The sequence below is a fragment of the Centruroides sculpturatus genome, unplaced genomic scaffold, assembly GCF_000671375.1.
Source record: "Centruroides sculpturatus isolate CEXI.00-Female unplaced genomic scaffold, Cexi_2.0 scaffold1234, whole genome shotgun sequence".
In the NCBI taxonomy this organism is placed as follows: domain Eukaryota; kingdom Metazoa; phylum Arthropoda; class Arachnida; order Scorpiones; family Buthidae; genus Centruroides; species Centruroides sculpturatus.
The window spans coordinates 184,801-206,013 of NW_019385398.1; the positions used below are offsets into that span (position 1 = coordinate 184,801).

The window sequence follows — 21,213 nt, forward strand, 5'->3', positions numbered from 1 at the left end:
ATACAGTAGAGCGTCGATTTTCCGAAAGTCAATCATCCGAAAGAATTCCAGTCGGCAAATTTAAATTTTCGCCAGTGCTGTGGCGCTTCAATCTTTGGCTATGTCTTGGGCTACTCAAATATTTTACGTTTTTGATACTAAATTAACATCTGAAGTATAATTTTTTATTATTTTTATATTTTTCAATATATTTATTTTGTTTGTACAAAATAAAAAAATAATTTTTAACAATACAATGGTCTTTGTTGGGCTTAACATAGACGAAAATTCAACACGAAGCGACACGCAACAGATAAAAATTTCGACATTCGATACGTTAAACTATTTTTTCGCACGTAAATCAGTTATCCGAAATATCAGTTATCCGGACAACCCCAGTCCCCAATTGATTCGGAAAATCGACGCTCTACTGTACTTTGTTTTTCTTGTAATTTTATCAGATCTTTGAAATATTCAAGAAATTTTTAGACAAGTGATCATGCTTTGTGGAGAAGTGTCACAATAATTTATTGGTAACCATAGCTTCATTTGATAAAACCAAACCACACACAATACATTTTGGTCTGGGAATTAATTTATCATCACATCAGATAAATCCCATTTTTAGGTAGTCTAACTGTCTTGATATAAGCGAGTTTTTACATTCTTTTTTAATGGAACATTTTTACGAGAACTTACTGTTTCTGTTTCTTTTGTTTTAATAGTGCTTGTTTGTTGCTCAACGTTAAAAATAGTCAAATCTTCACTAATAGAGCTCTCAATTTTTGATGATTTACTAGTGCTAATTGATTCCTTAGCTTTGCTACCAGTAACCACTTCTTGATCATTAGAATCTTCACGTTTTCTTTTTTTAATGAAAAAATTATTTGTGATATTGAATGACATAATTAACTTCAATATTTTATTATAAAATTTAATTACAATTTAATAATTTATTTTTTCTTGCTATAAAGAAGAAAGAATATTTGTATATGATGCTTTTTTGTTATTGTCTGAACATATAGCAATAATAAAAACAACTACTTACTTCATTCAATGCATTTATATTGCACTTCTACTCGCTGCAGGAACAGAAGAACAGACAACTAGTAACTAGTTCGTTTTGTTTCTAGTACAGTATTTACGTGTCGCCAATTACCGAGTCACTGAGACAAGTGGCGATGTAACAAGATTAGTAGAAAAAAACCAATATCCATTTTTTATAATTGCTTTAATTATTTATTTAATTTAATACTTTAATTAAATTATTTTAAGTAATTTTAATTTAATTATTTAAAAATTTTGGGGCACCCTTGTGGTACCCGCTTTGAGAACCACTGCCCTAAGCTTTCCACATCTACTCTTGAATTTCATTTATTTAACACTGTTCTAGAAAGTAAGGCAAGACAGACAGAGAGACGACGACAATGGGAATTTATAGGTCTATACTTTTTTCAAATTGCAGCCCAATTATGTAAAAAAATCTTTGATTATTTATTTTATCTAGAAAATATTATAGTTATCTGTGTATACTTTTAGTTAGTTTTTCTTAATACAAGAAAGTATTAATCTATTTGAAGACAATATAATTTAATTTACAACTTCATTAAGAAATTACCTTGTAAGCAAATAACTGTTCTGCATTATCCCCGGAACTATTCTGAAAATGTGAGAGTAATTCAAATACGGGTTCTCCCCAGTTATTCTTTTCACAGACTTCACAGAGAATCTGCAAAACAAATGCATTTATATATTTAAAATATATCATATAAGAAAAAGTATAAAATTATAAACAAAAAAATCACTGATATAAAAGATACTTTTATAGTTGATTCAGTTGTTCAAATTTCTAGTTTATTAAGTTTATATTTGATAATAATGAGAAAAAAATGAATTTATCACCATTAATATATTACTAGAGAATAAATCAAGAAATACATTACACATGCTAATTTATTACTCCAAAGTTAAGATATTCTGACATTTTGCTCTTGTCACAGTAGCACTCCTCCCTGCCATTCTGGCTACTGAACAAACTTACATCCAGTATAAAAACACTTCTGAAAATAACTTCAAGTCGATATTCTTTTGTTGATTTATAATTGTTAAAAAATTTTTAATGATTTTTCTTATGTACTAACTAATATGAATAGAAGAACAAGTTCATAGCTCCTTACAATAACCTTTTTTATTGCACTTCCATTTTACCATTGCCCCATCATATGTGATGCTGGCTAGACGAAAGAATGTTGTGTTCCTTTGTTAACCAATCTGTATACCACCAACCCCAAGGCAAAGGTTTGCCAATAAATAAAAATTTCTAAATATTTTATTTTATGTTCTTAATAGGAAAAGATTATTGTAAATTAAATTTTGGTCAGAAGGACCAACATCATTTATTTTGAATAAAATAATGCCTAAGCAAAGTAAAAAATATATATAGGTAAGCAAGAAAGAAATGAAAAACTATGTTTGACTACTTTGGACTCTAAAGCCATTTGATGATGCTAAATGGTTTTAAGTCCAAAATGATCTGATTTTCAAAACTAATGAATGTTTTTAAATGAACATACAGATTAAGGAATTTTTGGCCCCTTGTGAAATCTGATTTTGGGGCCTCCACTTTATGTTGGAAAATGATTTATACTTAGTACGCTAACTAAGTCGATTAGTGGTGCATACAATATACAAGTACAGCTAAAGGAAAAGCTATGTAGACCAGAAATTTAAATGAATAATTGAAATCAAAATGCGGGCTACATTTCAAAATTCAGACATTTTAAAAAAAAATTATTTTAAGTGGGAAATCCTGTCTGTTCATTATTTACAGGGTGTCCAACAATTTCCAATTTTCTTGAGATTTCCAGGTTTTCCAGGATGAAAACCTGCATTTTTCCCCGACTAACTGAAAACAACTCACTGAATAAATCTGTTAAATTTCTCTTCCATAATTACCCATATATGTGTGTGGCAATGATTTGTGTTTACCCCTTATTCTTTTTTTTAACTAATAAAGGACCACGGGATGTGTCTTTGTCGAGTCCGCTACTTTTTGGTTCAGTGTGTCTTTGAAGAAGATCAAAATAGTTGCGTGTAATTTATACTTGTAAAGTTATTCTAGCTACAACCTTTGAAAGTATAACTTGTGCAAGTGATATATTTAACAAAATCAAAAACAGTTCATAATTTATTTGGTGTTACCAAATGAAGCTCAGTTATAAGACCTGTTCAATTTCCTTTATTATAAAATATGATTAATTTATTTCATTTTGATTAATAAATTCCTGTATTGTTGCTTCAAAATGTGCAGAAGATTGTATATCATCATATATCATCAATAAACTTTAATTAATGTGGTATTGTGTGGAAGAGATAGTGTGGTCACCACGTGATATGGAAGACAAACAAAATAAGGGTATTTATTTTTAAATTTATATACAACCAATATCTACACATACATACAAACAAAAAATTCATGAGATACAGTCCTGCTTACTCCTGGAACTCTCCGTGTCACAAATATGAGTTTAGACGCTGAATACACTGCACAAAAGTTCGTCACAAAGTTCAACACCAAAATTTATCCAGAAAATTCAAATATACTCCTCTGGGAACATCACTTGCTAGTAGGTTAATCATTTTATCACATTAAATCAAAAGTTCCACGATTTATGCCTTCGATGGACACAGATTCCATCCTTGTCCCGTAACTAATCACAACACACAGTAGTAAAACTGTCGCACAAACAGAAACTTATAACTTAATTCAGCTCCACACGAGCAAAAAAAAGGTCACATCGCAACCTAATGCTCCCTTAAGTACTTCTCCCTTATTGCGTCAGTGTTTCCAGTTTGAACATAAAAACAAATAAAGTAAAAATATTTGAGTAGCTCAAAACATAGCCAAGCAGCACACATCATATATAATCATATATCATCACATATAATTGTCGTGTCTATTCAACACAACAATTTTATTAAAATATGGAAATTCAAATTGGCACTGTCAACCTTATAATGTAAACTGAATACAATTTTTCAAAATTATGCAATTTACACTGAGTAAATATCACAAAATATTCATACTCTTTGTTCTATAATTAATAAAGAATATAATTATTTTGTGATTTTCAAATGTGCATTAATGTCCCCAATCTCTTCATTAGCTTCTGCATGAATCATCATCATTTTTTTCTTTAGCTCTTTCATCATTTCTGCAGCCATCAAATTCTCACTCCACACTTTCTCTTTGCCTTATTTCTTTCTGTTTATGAGTTATCATAGCTTTTTTGTATCTCTTGGCTGCAATCCAGTTGCATGGATAAACTATTTTAATACCTTGTATATTCAATTTCTACAAGCCAACCAATGCCGTATGTCATCGGGGTAGATAATGGCTATAATACTAATAAATTATAAAACAATTTGGTACTGTATTGGGCTTTAGTGACGTTTGTTTATATTCAATTTCCCCAACCCACTAGCTGACATGACATGACTACATCACGTAATTACTTAAGATACAAATGTTTCTTCTTTTTGGTTTTCCATTAAGCATACTTTGTTGGTGGAAAATCCACATTCTGTATGAGCATTACCATGGGACATTATTATAATCATCTTTACAAATGTTTCAAATTCTTTTACTTCACCATACTGATGTGACAGACTATGCCAAAAAGAATCAAACCTGTCATGATGTCTGGAGTAGTGTTTAACCAAAATCATTAATTCCTGGAGATGACAAAATGTCTTTGTATTGCTTATTTAACAATTTTAATCAGCTGTAGAATTATTTATCCAGTTACTAGCCATAAGAGTTTTGAATGAACAACTAGCACTTTTTGTGCTTTCTTTTTATTCCTTACATAAGCTGGATTTAGTTATGGCAGTCCCTTGGTCAATCTGTATTTTAGTGGCAACTTTTCCTACAATTTGGTGGTTATAACTCATAAGCACTTTCCACAGACTTTTCAAATTTTTAATATTACTCTATCGGTTACTCCCTTCATTCTAACTTTTCTAATTTTCCAATCTTTAGTGTCATATCCGAGGTCTACCGTATGCACTGTATAGAGATATACCTTAGTAATGGAACTAACAGAATGTTTTAATTTACTACCTGAAATCTACAATCACAAGGTCAGACAGACTTTTATTAAGGAAACAGTTAAAAAAATGACAGGTGTCAAAAAATTACTGACCAAGAAGTGACCATTAATTTCATATTGCTATTAAAAGAAAAAATGGAAGCATAGAAATGCATTCACAAAGAAATATTTCACATCTCTGCATTAAATGAAGTTTATTTAGCCAGATATTACATATAATTTATATGAACATATTATTGATCAAACTACTGCTTTCATTAAAAAAAAAAAAATATTATTTATCATCATAAAATCTAGTATTTCGTAAAAAATAAAATGTACGTTTATTATTTTGCAACTGTAAATTAAAAATTTGTAGCCTGTAAAAGTTCTTAATTAAAATAATTTCACTATTAAAATCAATGCAATTTCAATAGATGGTTGACACTCAAATGAGGTAAAATCAATTAACCATGATTAAATCTGTTCAAATTACAGTTAATATGTTTAACATGCTATAATACTGAAAATGACAGTAATGTCAGTTAACATGTTTTGCTTTCAAGCTCCTTACTTATACTTTGAATCTAATGCACACTTCATTTCTCAATTTTCAAAAAGTTGAAAAAGGTGCACATTAAAATAGGATAAATACTGTACCGTAACAACTTTCAAAAAGAGACTCTTAATGACAGTTTGAAAAAATAATGACAGATGAAAACATTGACTTTTAGTTAAAATGGTGACCAGTTCCAAACCCTGCAATCATAAATTGTAAACATTACTGAAGTATAGCTGGATTCTACAAGGGGGAACCCAAAAAAACCAAACTGAGAGCGTGCTGCCATTTGTAGACGTAGTAGAGAGTTCTCCCGTTACGTGGGGTTAGTAGAGACCTTCACAAAACAGTGGTGCAAATGGCGTCAATTTGTAGGTTTATGTTTGAGCGTAGTGTTGTGTTTCTCTTACTGTTATTTTGTTCCGCCTGCGAAGTTCTGAGCGTCCTTCAACAAATCGAAACGATGAAAACGTAGAAAAAATCCGCCAAAAAAGTGTTAAGACGTCTGCGAGAGGATGTGCGAAGGAAATGTCCGGAACTTTGGCGAGCAGGTGACTCATTCCTTCATCACGACAACGCCCCCGCACACACGGCCTTACGAGTGACCCACAATTTGGCCTCTCGGGGACGGCCTGTCGTTCCCCACCCTCCGTATTCACCAGACCTAGCCCTGTGCTACTTTTTTCTGTTTCCGAGAATGAAGAAAAATCTAAAAGGAAAGCATTTTGATGATGTGGAGGCAGTAAAAACAGCTTCGCTAAGGGCACCGGACGATATCAAGATTGAAGAGTTCCAGAGATGCTTCCAAACAGTGGGGAAAAAGACTTCACAAGTGCATCGCATCTAATAGAGAGCAATTTGAAGGTGACTGAAGAAATTTTGTAAAAGTTAATAAATAAAGTTTTTATACAAAAAATCCGGTTTTTTTGGGTCCCCCCATGTATATACCATTTACTCGGTAAGAGCTTTGAAACTGTTGTGATCAAACCACTTCTACAACTGCATTTCCATAGAAAACTGACTTGTAGCTAGGGTTGCCAACTGCTTTTCAGTGAATCCCACGAGACAACTTAAACATAAGCAATTTACAATTGAAAAAAGCTCATTTTTTTTCATGTACCAATTTAAAGCCACATATTTCAAATTTGTATTTTCTAACAACACTGGAGTAAATATTAACTTATATACTTGTATAAAAATTATACTTAAATTTAATTAGCATGTATAATGTAATCTTAGCTCATCATTCATATAATGTGAGACAACAATGTGCACATACAAATTGTTTTAGTTGTTCCCTTTCCATTATAAGCACTGCAATAATATTTTTTTTCCTTTTCCGGGTTTAATACCAAATTCCCCGAGATTTCCAGGTTATCGAGTCCATTGGACACCCTGTTATTTAGTTATATTTATGAAATTCGAGACTCCCTCAAGCCGGAGTACCTACCACGGCAATGATTTTGGTAGTCTTAAAACAGTTTTGCATTCAGAAATGAAAACTAATAAAATTTTTAAATTGATGAATTTGTGAACAGTTCGTTAAGTTATTTAAGAAATCTATATGTTAACTTGAAAAAATATATTGCTTTAAAAATTTATTTCTTTTTTGCACTATATAGCTAAGTACACCAATCAAAGCCTTGACAATCTAGTAAATAATTTAATGTAAATTCGACAAACGTTTTTGATATACATTTGTTTTGACATGATCAAAAAACGTTTGTTGAATTTATATAAAATTATTTACTTGATTGTCAAGGTTTTTATTGGTGTACTTAGCTATAGGTATCAATCCAGTTAATGTTGAAGAGGTTAATTTGCACTATATAAGACATTTTAAAAAAAATTTTATTTTTGTAATCATTAATGTAAACTGTAATGTGTGACATTATTTATAGCCTAGATTTCAGGTTGGAATAATCAAATAACTTCAGAATACAGCATATATATAAAGTTAATTCTTTTGAAAGTTAAATTCATAACAAAATGTAGAAATGAAGTTTTATATTAAATAAATATAAAATTTGTAATTTTAAAATTGTAGTTTATTTTAATTTAATTTAATATTAAGTATTATGTACAAATTTTCGTTTCAGATGAATTAACCAATCCAACACCAATTGATGACCATTTGGTTGTATTTGTGACAAAATGGATTGATNAAAATACTGTATTATTTATTGACAGTAAAAAAAATTATACTCACACAAAATAAAAATAAATTCAATACAATTTTTGACATTGCCTTCCTTTTATAATATTGTCAGTATCTGTTTTCATGGTACTAATCTTAACTGTAAGAATGTTAGTTAAATGGGAATCACTCAACCTATTTCTTTCAGCAGTTTTGATGGTTTTCATACACAAAAAGAATTGTTCACAACAGTAGAGAGGTTGTGGCCGGCATTTTCAATGCAAAAATGTGTATGTCCGACATTCGGCACCACCTTCCTGTAAGCCTATAAGTCAGTGGAATCATGCTCGACGTTCCAAATGCCAATGCCAAGCTTCTAGGCTTACAGGAAGGCGGTGCTGAACGTCCGACATACACTTTGCATTGAAAACTTTGTCTGTAACCTCTCTAATATGTACTACCCTACATGCATAACAGTTTTCTAGTTAAAACAATTTTCTACACCAATTTCGTCATTATGACATCAAAGTGTATCCAGTGAAACGAGAATAATTTTTACAACATATTTTACCAAAATAAATGAAAATGTAACTAAAAAATTTAGGGTGCAGTGGGCCAAATAAAAATACAGTTGACCCCCTATAACAATGTTGATAATTTCGTTTTATATGAATTCCATGTTGTACGAGTCACTTAGATTTTACAAATACGTGAGTCATTCACAAATATTTGTGAACGGCTCACATATTTGTAAAATCTAAGTGACTCGTACAACATGGAATTCATATAAAACGAAATTATAAACAGTGTTATAGGGGGGTCAACAGTATTAAGTGGGCAGCAATGCGTCCCACAGGTTGGACATCTCTCGCATAAAATCTTTTGCACAATCTTGTGATATGTGGTAAATTCATCTACAGTATTTTAAAGTATACCGACACGACTTAAAAGTATACCAACACATTTTAAAGTATTTCAGTGTTACTACTTTTGTACTCTTGTGTTACTGCTTTTTTGTACATTCATCATTGTTTCTTCTCTAGCTATAGAAAATGTTCTACATATTTATTTAAAAGATGGCTCATTTTCCATATCCAGATTTCAACATTTAGCACACTGATCACTTCAATCATCAATGCAAGATCTACACTATACATAATCAGTAATCTTTGTAAAACTAACTATAAATTACAAAATGCTCCTAATACAGCTTTTTTAACTGGACTGCAATTTGAAAAAAATTGTAGACCTCTAAATTCCCACTATCGCCCATCCATCCATCCTTTAATCTCAAGAACAGAGTTAGATAAATGAAATTCAAGACCAGATATGGACACCTTAGAGGCAGGAGGCTTTGATTAACTACATAAGAACTTCCCATACAAACAAGAAGTCATGTTATTTCAATTCAAAACTTCCCCTGAAAGCAGTTAATAGATGACTGGCACAACTCTATTGTTAAAGAAAAGGTATGATGTACAGGGGAAAGTCAGTACTAATTTGAGGTTGAAAGTACATATTTTAAATTAAATAAATTCAAAATTTTATTGAAAATTGCATCTCGACATTGTGACAATGTTACAATAAATAATTGCTTGTTACACTTCTATTTTCAACAAATCATTCGTTATAATTATTTCTAAATATAGAAGCAAATTATCAAAATATTATTAAATTTAATTAGATAAATTGCATTCGAAAACTGATTATTATAACAAAACAATTATTTATTGTAATATCATCACAATGTCGAGATGCAATTTTTAATTTATTTAATTTAAAATATATGCTCTCCAACTCAAATTACCCTATGAAAAAAATAAATAATAAATCTAATTTAAATAAGAATTTAACAGCATGTTTTTTTAATTTTTGGAACCTAACCCCCCTTTTCACACTAGTTCTTTGTTTCATATAACACGGACTCGCATAACACGGNATTATTATAACAAAACAATTATTTATTGTAATATCATCACAATGTCGAGATGCAATTTTTAATTTATTTAATTTAAAATATATGCTCTCCAACTCAAATTACTACTGTAGTATATTGCCTCCTTTCACAATACCTTTCCGTTACCAATGGAGTCATGCCAGTCATCTATCTAGCTCTTTCAGGGGAATTTTTGAATTGAAGTCACATGACTTCTGCTTTGCATTGAAACTTTGTATATACACTGCTGGCCATTAAAATTGCAACACCAGGAAGGAATGATCCTATGAACATCAAAATCATATGAAAGGAAGAAGAGGTTGGGATATGCAAATGATTAATATTTCAGTGCATTTAGACAATGCAGGAGGGACAAATGACATCTGAAGCACTGCATAAAAGAAAAGTTGTGCAGTGGATTTCTCATTCAGAAATCGCTTTGTAAGGTCGGGGTTTCATCAGAATATCGTGTTATGCCTTGAATAAGAAGAAGAAATGCTTACCAGCAAGTGTTGGAATTCAATAGAGACAGGATCATTGCCTATCGAAAGTGTGGATTATCGTTCTGTGATATTGCCACTCGCACTGGTCGAAATCCAACCACTGTCATGCAAATATGGAATTGATGGGTTGCTGAGGGTCTTACTGAACAGCATGCAGGATCTCAATGCCCTCTCATGACTAACGCCCAAGAGGACAGACATATTGTCAGATCGGCTGTGCAAAACCGTACAACCACATCACGGACCATTAGTCAGGAAATGAGCTTGTTTGCAGCACGTCCAGTATCTGCTCGTACGGTGCAACAATGTTTGCAACAGCGTGGACTGTCAGCACGGCGACCATTACTTCGGCTTTCCTTGACAATGTAACATAGAGAGAGACGGTGACTCTGGTGTGCCCAACGACAAAGCTAGATACAGGAGTGGTACAATGTCGTCTTTTCAGACGCGTCCTGGTTCTGCGTGTAGCATTCTGATGGCCATATACGTGTCTGGAGGCTCAGAGCAGATCACTCGTCGCCTGCTTGCATTTGATATTTGCTTAGGGGCCCTGCATCTGGTGTGATGATATGGGCAGCCATTGGGTACGCGACACGCACATCTCTAGTTCGGATCGATGGTAATTTGAACGCAGATCGATACATTTCTGACAACTTACATCCAGTGGTTTTGCCCTATCTTCGAAGCCTGCAAAATGCCATCTTCCAACAAGATAATGCTAGACCTCATGTTGCATGTCGTGTTCTGACCTTCTTCGATACAGCAGATATTCAATTGTTGCCCTGGCCTGCACGGTCTACAGATCTCTCACCAATTGAAAACGTCTGGTCATGGGTTGTTGAGAGACTGGCACACCACCTCTCTTCTGCTAATACAGTTGATGAAGTGTGGCATAGACTTGAAGCAGCATGGAATGAGTTGCCCATTTCTGTCATCCAAGCCCAGTTCGACTCCATGCTTAAACGGATAAGGGCCGTTTTAGCCACCAAGGGTGGCAAATGTGTCTACTAATTTCGCGCCTGTATAAACCCCAAACTGCTTACAAATTTAATCATTTTGTCTTTATGCCATACTGTTTATGTACAATAAATATCTTTTTATTACTTTTAAAATCAATTTTTCAAAAATATTTCTTCAAAATTGATGAAAAAACTTTATGGGTTAATTGTACATAAATAACCCCCGTTTTTTTGGCCTGAACCGCAATTAATCAGAGACAAAGCTTTTTATTCGTATTCTTTATTTATTTTCTATGCATTTCGGGTGCAATATTTTCTTGTAATTTGCATCCCTCTTCAGGATTTTTACATTTCTGTTTTAAGTTTTAGAACGACATCTGCCTTGTGTTGATGTTATGTCCCCTCTCAACACAAGGCAGATGTCGTTCTAAAACTTAAAACAGAAATGTAAAAATCCTGAAGAGGGGTGCAAATTACAAGAAAATATTGCACCCGAAATGCATAGCAAATAAATAAAGAATACGAATAAAAAGCTTTGTCTCTGATTAATTGCGGTTCAGGCCAAAAAAACGGGGGTTATTTATGTACAATTAACCCATAAAGTTTTTCATCAATTTTGAAGAAATATTTTTGAAAAATTGATTTTAAAAGTAATATAAAGTAAACCGCACCATGGATATATACATATCTATTACTTATAGCAAATATCTTTTTTTTTATTTGCTTTCCTTCTTGGTGTTGCAATTTTAATGGCCAGCAGTGTAAATAGTTAATCAAGACCTCCTGCCCCTAAGCCAGTGTTTCTCAAACTTTTTTATCTGGTGGCACACTGAAATTATTAAACAAAATTACGGCACCCCTATTATTATTATTATTATTTTTGCTTTTTTACGGTTAGTAAAGATATGAAGGATGAGAAGTCTTTGAAAAAAATAAGTTTTTTAAAGTAAGTAAGTCTATTTCCAAACAATACAAAAACATTCAAAACAAAAGTTATTATTATAAAGGTATCTGGTGATAAAATGTGAACTTAATGTAAAGTATGTGCTTGATGCTGTTTGCGTATTTCCTTGATACTAGGTTGTGCTTTTGAGATATATACCCTCATCTCATTTTCAAGGGCCTTTAGTCTTTCTCTCTTCTTTGTTTTAATATTTACGAGTGTAGAGAATCCCACTTCACAGAGATACGATGTGGAAAACTGCAATAAAATATTAAGTGCTTTGAATCCTATATTGGGATATTCCTTCATAATTGTTATCCAAAATGAATTCAGACTTATTTCTGAAAGCTTCAATCTTACATACGATCGTTACATATATCGATTAATTCTTCAGCTTCTGCAAGACTGAACTTACTTATTTCTGATGTTGTCTCTACAAAAGGATTTCGAATCCAGTCGTACAAGTCAACTTATATGTCGGGGAAATAATAGTTAATTTTTTCTTCTAATGACGCTAAATGACTGTAAATAAGTTTTTGCAAATTTGTATTGTTACATTTTGCTTTGCAAACTTGAATAAACATTTCTACATTATTTGCATTTACTTTTATCTTTCACATTTTTATATTATCTTTAAAAGCTTTAATTTCATCTACAGATATTAAAATATTTTCATTTCTACCTTGCATGCTTGAGTTTAACTTGTTCGGGTGATCAAATATGTCTGTTAAATAAGCTAGTTTGGAACACCGAGAATCATTTTGTAACAATACAGAAAATTCTGGTTTGTTTTCATGTTGAAAAAATATTAATATTTCTTCTTTAAGTTCAAAAACACGATTTAATACGCGACCTTTCGAAAGCCATCTCATTTCGGTACGAAGAAGCAGGTTATTATGATGAGATTGCATCTCTTCACATAGTTTTGCAAATATACGCGATTTTAATGGTCTAGCTTTGATATAATTAACCATTTTAATGATTTCTTCTAACACTCTTTTGAGTTCAGAGCCTATTGTCTTTGTTACCAATGATTCACAATGAATGAAGCAGTGAGTTGTTACAATGTTTTCGTTTCTCTTTTTAGCATATGAAACAAATCCTTTTATAGTTCCAATCATTGAAGGGGCGCCATCTGTGCATACACCCACGCAAGATTTCCAAGATAGACCATTTGTATTAAAATATGTGTTCATGATATCAAAAACATTTTTTCCCATCGTAGTTTTTTCGAATTTCTTGCAGCATAAAAATTCTTCCAAAATTTCATCATCTTCAATAAATGAGTGAACACAAGTAAATGTGCTTTACCACCAATATCAGTTGACTCATCCAACTGCAAACTAAATAATTTCGATTTGATTATTTTATTTATAACTGATTTTTCAATATTAACTGATAGATCACTAATACGTCTACTCGTAGTGTCATTTGACAAAGGAATCATTTTTATTTCCTCTTCTGCTTCAGCACCAAAAATTGTTCTCACAATTGCTGTACAGGCCGGGCAAATCAAAGTTTCGCCAGTAGTATGAGACTTCATTTCTCTCATGATTATTTCTGCAACTAAATGACTGGCTTCTTGAACACGGTCAGCAATTGTATATTTTTTTTACAAAACTTTTACAGTAGAGCGTCGATTTTCCAAAAGTCAATCATCCGAAAGAATTCCAGTCGGCAAATTTAAATTTTCGCCAGTGCTGTGGCGCTTCAATCTTTGGCTATGTCTTGGGCTACTCAAATATTTTACGTTTTTGATACTAAATTAACATCTGAAGTATAATTTTTTATTATTTTTATATTTTTCAATATATTTATTTTGTTTGTACAAAATAAAAAAATAATTTTTAACAATACAATGGTCTTTGTTGGGCTTAACATAGACGAAAATTCAACACGAAGCGACACGCAACAGATAAAAATTTCGACATTCGATACGTTAAACTATTTTTTCGCACGTAAATCAGTTATCCGAAATATCAGTTATCCGGACAACCCCAGTCCCCAATTGATTCGGAAAATCGACGCTCTACTGTACTTTGTTTTTCTTGTAATTTTATCAGATCTTTGAAATATTCAAGAAATTTTTAGACAAGTGATCATGCTTTGTGGAGAAGTGTCACAATAATTTATTGGTAACCATAGCTTCATTTGATAAAACCAAACCACACACAATACATTTTGGTCTGGGAATTAATTTATCATCACATCAGATAAATCCCATTTTTAGGTAACTGTCTTGATATAAGCGAGTTTTTACATTCTTTTTTAATGCAACATTTTTACGAGAACTTACTGTTTCTGTTTCTTTTGTTTTAATAGTGCTTGTTTGTTACTCAACGTTAAAAATAGTCAAATCTTCACTAATAGAGCTCTCAGTTTTTGATGATTTACTAGTGCTAATTGATTCCTTAGCTTTGCTACCAGTAACCACTTCTTGATCATTAGAATCTTCACGTTTTCCTTTTTTAATGAAAAAATTATTTGTGATATTGAATGACATAATTAACTTCAATATTTTATTATAAAATTTAATTACAATTTAATAATTTATTTTTTCTTGCTATAAAGAAGAAAGAATATTTGTATATGATGCTTTTTTGTTATTGTCTGAACATATAGCAATAATAAAAACAACTACTTACTTCATTCAATGCATTTATATTGCACTTCTACTCGCTGCAGGAACAGAAGAACAGACAACTAGTAACTAGTTCGTTTTGTTTCTAGTACAGTATTTACGTGTCGCCAATTACCGAGTCACTGAGACAAGTGGCGATGTAACAAGATTAGTAGAAAAAAACCAATATCCATTTTTTATAATTGCTTTAATTATTTATTTAATTTAATACTTTAATTAAATTATTTTAAGTAATTTTAATTTAATTATTTAAAAATTTTGGGGCACCCTTGTGGTACCCGCTTTGAGAACCACTGCCCTAAGCTTTCCACATCTACTCTTGAATTTCATTTATTTAACACTGTTCTAGAAAGTAAGGCAAGACAGACAGAGAGACGACGACAATGGGAATTTATAGGTCTATACTTTTTTCAAATTGCAGCCCAATTATGTAAAAAAATCTTTGATTATTTATTTTATCTAGAAAATATTATAGTTATCTGTGTATACTTTTAGTTAGTTTTTCTTAATACAAGAAAGTATTAATCTATTTGAAGACAATATAATTTAATTTACAACTTCATTAAGAAATTACCTTGTAAGCAAATAACTGTTCTGCATTATCCCCGGAACTATTCTGAAAATGTGAGAGTAATTCAAATACGGGTTCTCCCCAGTTATTCTTTTCACAGACTTCACAGAGAATCTGCAAAACAAATGCATTTATATATTTAAAATATATCATATAAGAAAAAGTATAAAATTATAAACAAAAAAATCACTGATATAAAAGATACTTTTATAGTTGATTCAGTTGTTCAAATTTCTAGTTTATTAAGTTTATATTTGATAATAATGAGAAAAAAATGAATTTATCACCATTAATATATTACTAGAGAATAAATCAAGAAATACATTACACATGCTAATTTATTACTCCAAAGTTAAGATATTCTGACATTTTGCTCTTGTCACAGTAGCACTCCTCCCTGCCATTCTGGCTACTGAACAAACTTACATCCAGTATAAAAACACTTCTGAAAATAACTTCAAGTCGATATTCTTTTGTTGATTTATAATTGTTAAAAAATTTTTAATGATTTTTCTTATGTACTAACTAATATGAATAGAAGAACAAGTTCATAGCTCCTTACAATAACCTTTTTTATTGCACTTCCATTTTACCATTGCCCCATCATATGTGATGCTGGCTAGACGAAAGAATGTTGTGTTCCTTTGTTAACCAATCTGTATACCACCAACCCCAAGGCAAAGGTTTGCCAATAAATAAAAATTTCTAAATATTTTATTTTATGTTCTTAATAGGAAAAGATTATTGTAAATTAAATTTTGGTCAGAAGGACCAACATCATTTATTTTGAATAAAATAATGCCTAAGCAAAGTAAAAAATATATATAGGTAAGCAAGAAAGAAATGAAAAACTATGTTTGACTACTTTGGACTCTAAAGCCATTTGATGATGCTAAATGGTTTTAAGTCCAAAATGATCTGATTTTCAAAACTAATGAATGTTTTTAAATGAACATACAGATTAAGGAATTTTTGGCCCCTTGTGAAATCTGATTTTGGGGCCTCCACTTTATGTTGGAAAATGATTTATACTTAGTACGCTAACTAAGTCGATTAGTGGTGCATACAATATACAAGTACAGCTAAAGGAAAAGCTATGTAGACCAGAAATTTAAATGAATAATTGAAATCAAAATGCGGGCTACATTTCAAAATTCAGACATTTTAAAAAAAAATTATTTTAAGTGGGAAATCCTGTCTGTTCATTATTTACAGGGTGTCCAACAATTTCCAATTTTCTTGAGATTTCCAGGTTTTCCAGGATGAAAACCTGCATTTTTCCCCGACTAACTGAAAACAACTCACTGAATAAATCTGTTAAATTTCTCTTCCATAATTACCCATATATGTGTGTGGCAATGATTTGTGTTTACCCCTTATTCTTTTTTTTAACTAATAAAGGACCACGGGATGTGTCTTTGTCGAGTCCGCTACTTTTTGGTTCAGTGTGTCTTTGAAGAAGATCAAAATAGTTGCGTGTAATTTATACTTGTAAAGTTATTCTAGCTACAACCTTTGAAAGTATAACTTGTGCAAGTGATATATTTAACAAAATCAAAAACAGTTCATAATTTATTTGGTGTTACCAAATGAAGCTCAGTTATAAGACCTGTTCAATTTCCTTTATTATAAAATATGATTAATTTATTTCATTTTGATTAATAAATTCCTGTATTGTTGCTTCAAAATGTGCAGAAGATTGTATATCATCATATATCATCAATAAACTTTAATTAATGTGGTATTGTGTGGAAGAGATAGTGTGGTCACCACGTGATATGGAAGACAAACAAAATAAGGGTATTTATTTTTAAATTTATATACAACCAATATCTACACATACATACAAACAAAAAATTCATGAGATACAGTCCTGCTTACTCCTGGAACTCTCCGTGTCACAAATATGAGTTTAGACGCTGAATACACTGCACAAAAGTTCGTCACAAAGTTCAACACCAAAATTTATCCAGAAAATTCAAATATACTCCTCTGGGAACATCACTTGCTAGTAGGTTAATCATTTTATCACATTAAATCAAAAGTTCCACGATTTATGCCTTCGATGGACACAGATTCCATCCTTGTCCCGTAACTAATCACAACACACAGTAGTAAAACTGTCGCACAAACAGAAACTTATAACTTAATTCAGCTCCACACGAGCAAAAAAAAGGTCACATCGCAACCTAATGCTCCCTTAAGTACTTCTCCCTTATTGCGTCAGTGTTTCCAGTTTGAACATAAAAACAAATAAAGTAAAAATATTTGAGTAGCTCAAAACATAGCCAAGCAGCACACATCATATATAATCATATATCATCACATATAATTGTCGTGTCTATTCAACACAACAATTTTATTAAAATATGGAAATTCAAATTGGCACTGTCAACCTTATAATGTAAACTGAATACAATTTTTCAAAATTATGCAATTTACACTGAGTAAATATCACAAAATATTCATACTCTTTGTTCTATAATTAATAAAGAATATAATTATTTTGTGATTTTCAAATGTGCATTAATGTCCCCAATCTCTTCATTAGCTTCTGCATGAATCATCATCATTTTTTTCTTTAGCTCTTTCATCATTTCTGCAGCCATCAAATTCTCACTCCACACTTTCTCTTTGCCTTATTTCTTTCTGTTTATGAGTTATCATAGCTTTTTTGTATCTCTTGGCTGCAATCCAGTTGCATGGATAAACTATTTTAATACCTTGTATATTCAATTTCTACAAGCCAACCAATGCCGTATGTCATCGGGGTAGATAATGGCTATAATACTAATAAATTATAAAACAATTTGGTACTGTATTGGGCTTTAGTGACGTTTGTTTATATTCAATTTCCCCAACCCACTAGCTGACATGACATGACTACATCACGTAATTACTTAAGATACAAATGTTTCTTCTTTTTGGTTTTCCATTAAGCATACTTTGTTGGTGGAAAATCCACATTCTGTATGAGCATTACCATGGGACATTATTATAATCATCTTTACAAATGTTTCAAATTCTTTTACTTCACCATACTGATGTGACAGACTATGCCAAAAAGAATCAAACCTGTCATGATGTCTGGAGTAGTGTTTAACCAAAATCATTAATTCCTGGAGATGACAAAATGTCTTTGTATTGCTTATTTAACAATTTTAATCAGCTGTAGAATTATTTATCCAGTTACTAGCCATAAGAGTTTTGAATGAACAACTAGCACTTTTTGTGCTTTCTTTTTATTCCTTACATAAGCTGGATTTAGTTATGGCAGTCCCTTGGTCAATCTGTATTTTAGTGGCAACTTTTCCTACAATTTGGTGGTTATAACTCATAAGCACTTTCCACAGACTTTTCAAATTTTTAATATTACTCTATCGGTTACTCCCTTCATTCTAACTTTTCTAATTTTCCAATCTTTAGTGTCATATCCGAGGTCTACTGTATGCACTGTATAGAGATATACCTTAGTAATGGAACTAACAGAATGTTTTAATTTACTACCTGAAATCTACAATCACAAGGTCAGACAGACTTTTATTAAGGAAACAGTTAAAAAAATGACAGGTGTCAAAAAATTACTGACCAAGAAGTGACCATTAATTTCATATTGCTATTAAAAGAAAAAATGGAAGCATAGAAATGCATTCACAAAGAAATATTTCACATCTCTGCATTAAATGAAGTTTATTTAGCCAGATATTACATATAATTTATATGAACATATTATTGATCAAACTACTGCTTTCATTAAAAAAAAAAAATATTATTTATCATCATAAAATCTAGTATTTCGTAAAAAATAAAATGTACGTTTATTATTTTGCAACTGTAAATTAAAAATTTGTAGCCTGTAAAAGTTCTTAATTAAAATAATTTCACTATTAAAATCAATGCAATTTCAATAGATGGTTGACACTCAAATGAGGTAAAATCAATTAACCATGATTAAATCTGTTCAAATTACAGTTAATATGTTTAACATGCTATAATACTGAAAATGACAGTAATGTCAGTTAACATGTTTTGCTTTCAAGCTCCTTACTTATACTTTGAATCTAATGCACACTTCATTTCTCAATTTTCAAAAAGTTGAAAAAGGTGCACATTAAAATAGGATAAATACTGTACCGTAACAACTTTCAAAAAGAGACTCTTAATGACAGTTTGAAAAAATAATGACAGATGAAAACATTGACTTTTAGTTAAAATGGTGACCAGTTCCAAACCCTGCAATCATAAATTGTAAACATTACTGAAGTATAGCTGGATTCTACAAGGGGGAACCCAAAAAAACCAAACTGAGAGCGTGCTGCCATTTGTAGACGTAGTAGAGAGTTCTCCCGTTACGTGGGGTTAGTAGAGACCTTCACAAAACAGTGGTGCAAATGGCGTCAATTTGTAGGTTTATGTTTGAGCGTAGTGTTGTGTTTCTCTTACTGTTATTTTGTTCCGCCTGCGAAGTTCTGAGCGTCCTTCAACAAATCGAAACGATGAAAACGTAGAAAAAATCCGCCAAAAAAGTGTTAAGACGTCTGCGAGAGGATGTGCGAAGGAAATGTCCGGAACTTTGGCGAGCAGGTGACTCATTCCTTCATCACGACAACGCCCCCGCACACACGGCCTTACGAGTGACCCACAATTTGGCCTCTCGGGGACGGCCTGTCGTTCCCCACCCTCCGTATTCACCAGACCTATCCCTGTGCTACTTTTTTCTGTTTCCGAGAATGAAGAAAAATCTAAAAGGAAAGCATTTTGATGATGTGGAGGCAGTAAAAACAGCTTCGCTAAGGGCACCGGACGATATCAAGATTGAAGAGTTCCAGAGATGCTTCCAAACAGTGGGGAAAAAGACTTCACAAGTGCATCGCATCTAATAGAGAGCAATTTGAAGGTGACTGAAGAAATTTTGTAAAAGTTAATAAATAAAGTTTTTATACAAAAAATCCGGTTTTTTTGGGTCCCCCCATGTATATACCATTTACTCGGTAAGAGCTTTGAAACTGTTGTGATCAAACCACTTCTACAACTGCATTTCCATAGAAAACTGACTTGTAGCTAGGGTTGCCAACTGCTTTTCAGTGAATCCCACGAGACAACTTAAACATAAGCAATTTACAATTGAAAAAAGCTCATTTTTTTTCATGTACCAATTTAAAGCCACATATTTCAAATTTGTATTTTCTAACAACACTGGAGTAAATATTAACTTATATACTTGTATAAAAATTATACTTAAATTTAATTAGCATGTATAATGTAATCTTAGCTCATCATTCATATAATGTGAGACAACAATGTGCACATACAAATTGTTTTAGTTGTTCCCTTTCCATTATAAGCACTGCAATAATATTTTTTTTCCTTTTCCGGGTTTAATACCAAATTCCCCGAGATTTCCAGGTTATCGAGTCCATTGGACACCCTGTTATTTAGTTATATTTATGAAATTCGAGACTCCCTCAAGCCGGAGTACCTACCACGGCAATGATTTTGGTAGTCTTAAAACAGTTTTGCATTCAGAAATGAAAACTAATAAAATTTTTAAATTGATGAATTTCTATTTTTAAGAAAATAATTTTATTATTCTTTTACATCAATTTAAACTTATTGAAACTTATATAAAGTCCTTTCAATGCTTTATGCAATTTACTAAAAACAAAACAAATCTAATTTTTTTGACACCGATTTAATTAAATTAAATATTTTACATAACTGATAATTTCAGTTACCTGAACTGGAGTACGCATAGGTTTCAAAGTAAATGGATTAGTAGGAATTAGTTCCATATTAGGTTGAAGTTCTATGAAACGATGCTGTAAAAAGATATTATTTAGATTACATGCAAAAAAGAGAGAGAAGATATTAATAATAATAACAATTAGTACTTGT

The 21,213-nt window shown here is 31.6% G+C and overlaps 2 protein-coding genes across 3 annotated transcripts in view; both read right to left on the reverse strand.

The window, feature by feature from the left end:
• LOC111638535 (APOBEC1 complementation factor-like) overlaps positions 1 to 1,726 on the reverse strand; it is a gene marked incomplete at its 5' end in the record, with an annotated part of 22,999 nt that extends 21,273 nt beyond the window's left edge. Inside the window, one exon of the mRNA XM_023384252.1 lies at positions 1,598 to 1,726. Coding sequence (XP_023240020.1) covers positions 1,598 to 1,726 — 129 coding nt within the window. The remainder of the gene's footprint in view (positions 1 to 1,597) is intronic.
• A 13,568-nt stretch (positions 1,727 to 15,294) lies between these two features.
• The window catches only part of LOC111638534 (APOBEC1 complementation factor-like), a 47,445-nt gene continuing 41,526 nt past the window's right edge, over positions 15,295 to 21,213 (reverse strand). Inside the window, exons 5-6 of one of the 2 annotated variants that reach the window (XM_023384249.1) lie at positions 21,054 to 21,137; positions 15,295 to 15,432 (exon numbers count right to left, since the gene is read on the reverse strand). In XM_023384249.1, coding sequence (XP_023240017.1) covers positions 15,310 to 15,432; positions 21,054 to 21,137 — 207 coding nt within the window. In that variant the 3' untranslated portion in view covers positions 15,295 to 15,309. The remainder of the gene's footprint in view (positions 15,433 to 21,053; positions 21,138 to 21,213) is intronic. The other variant, XM_023384250.1, reaches the window with a different exon arrangement.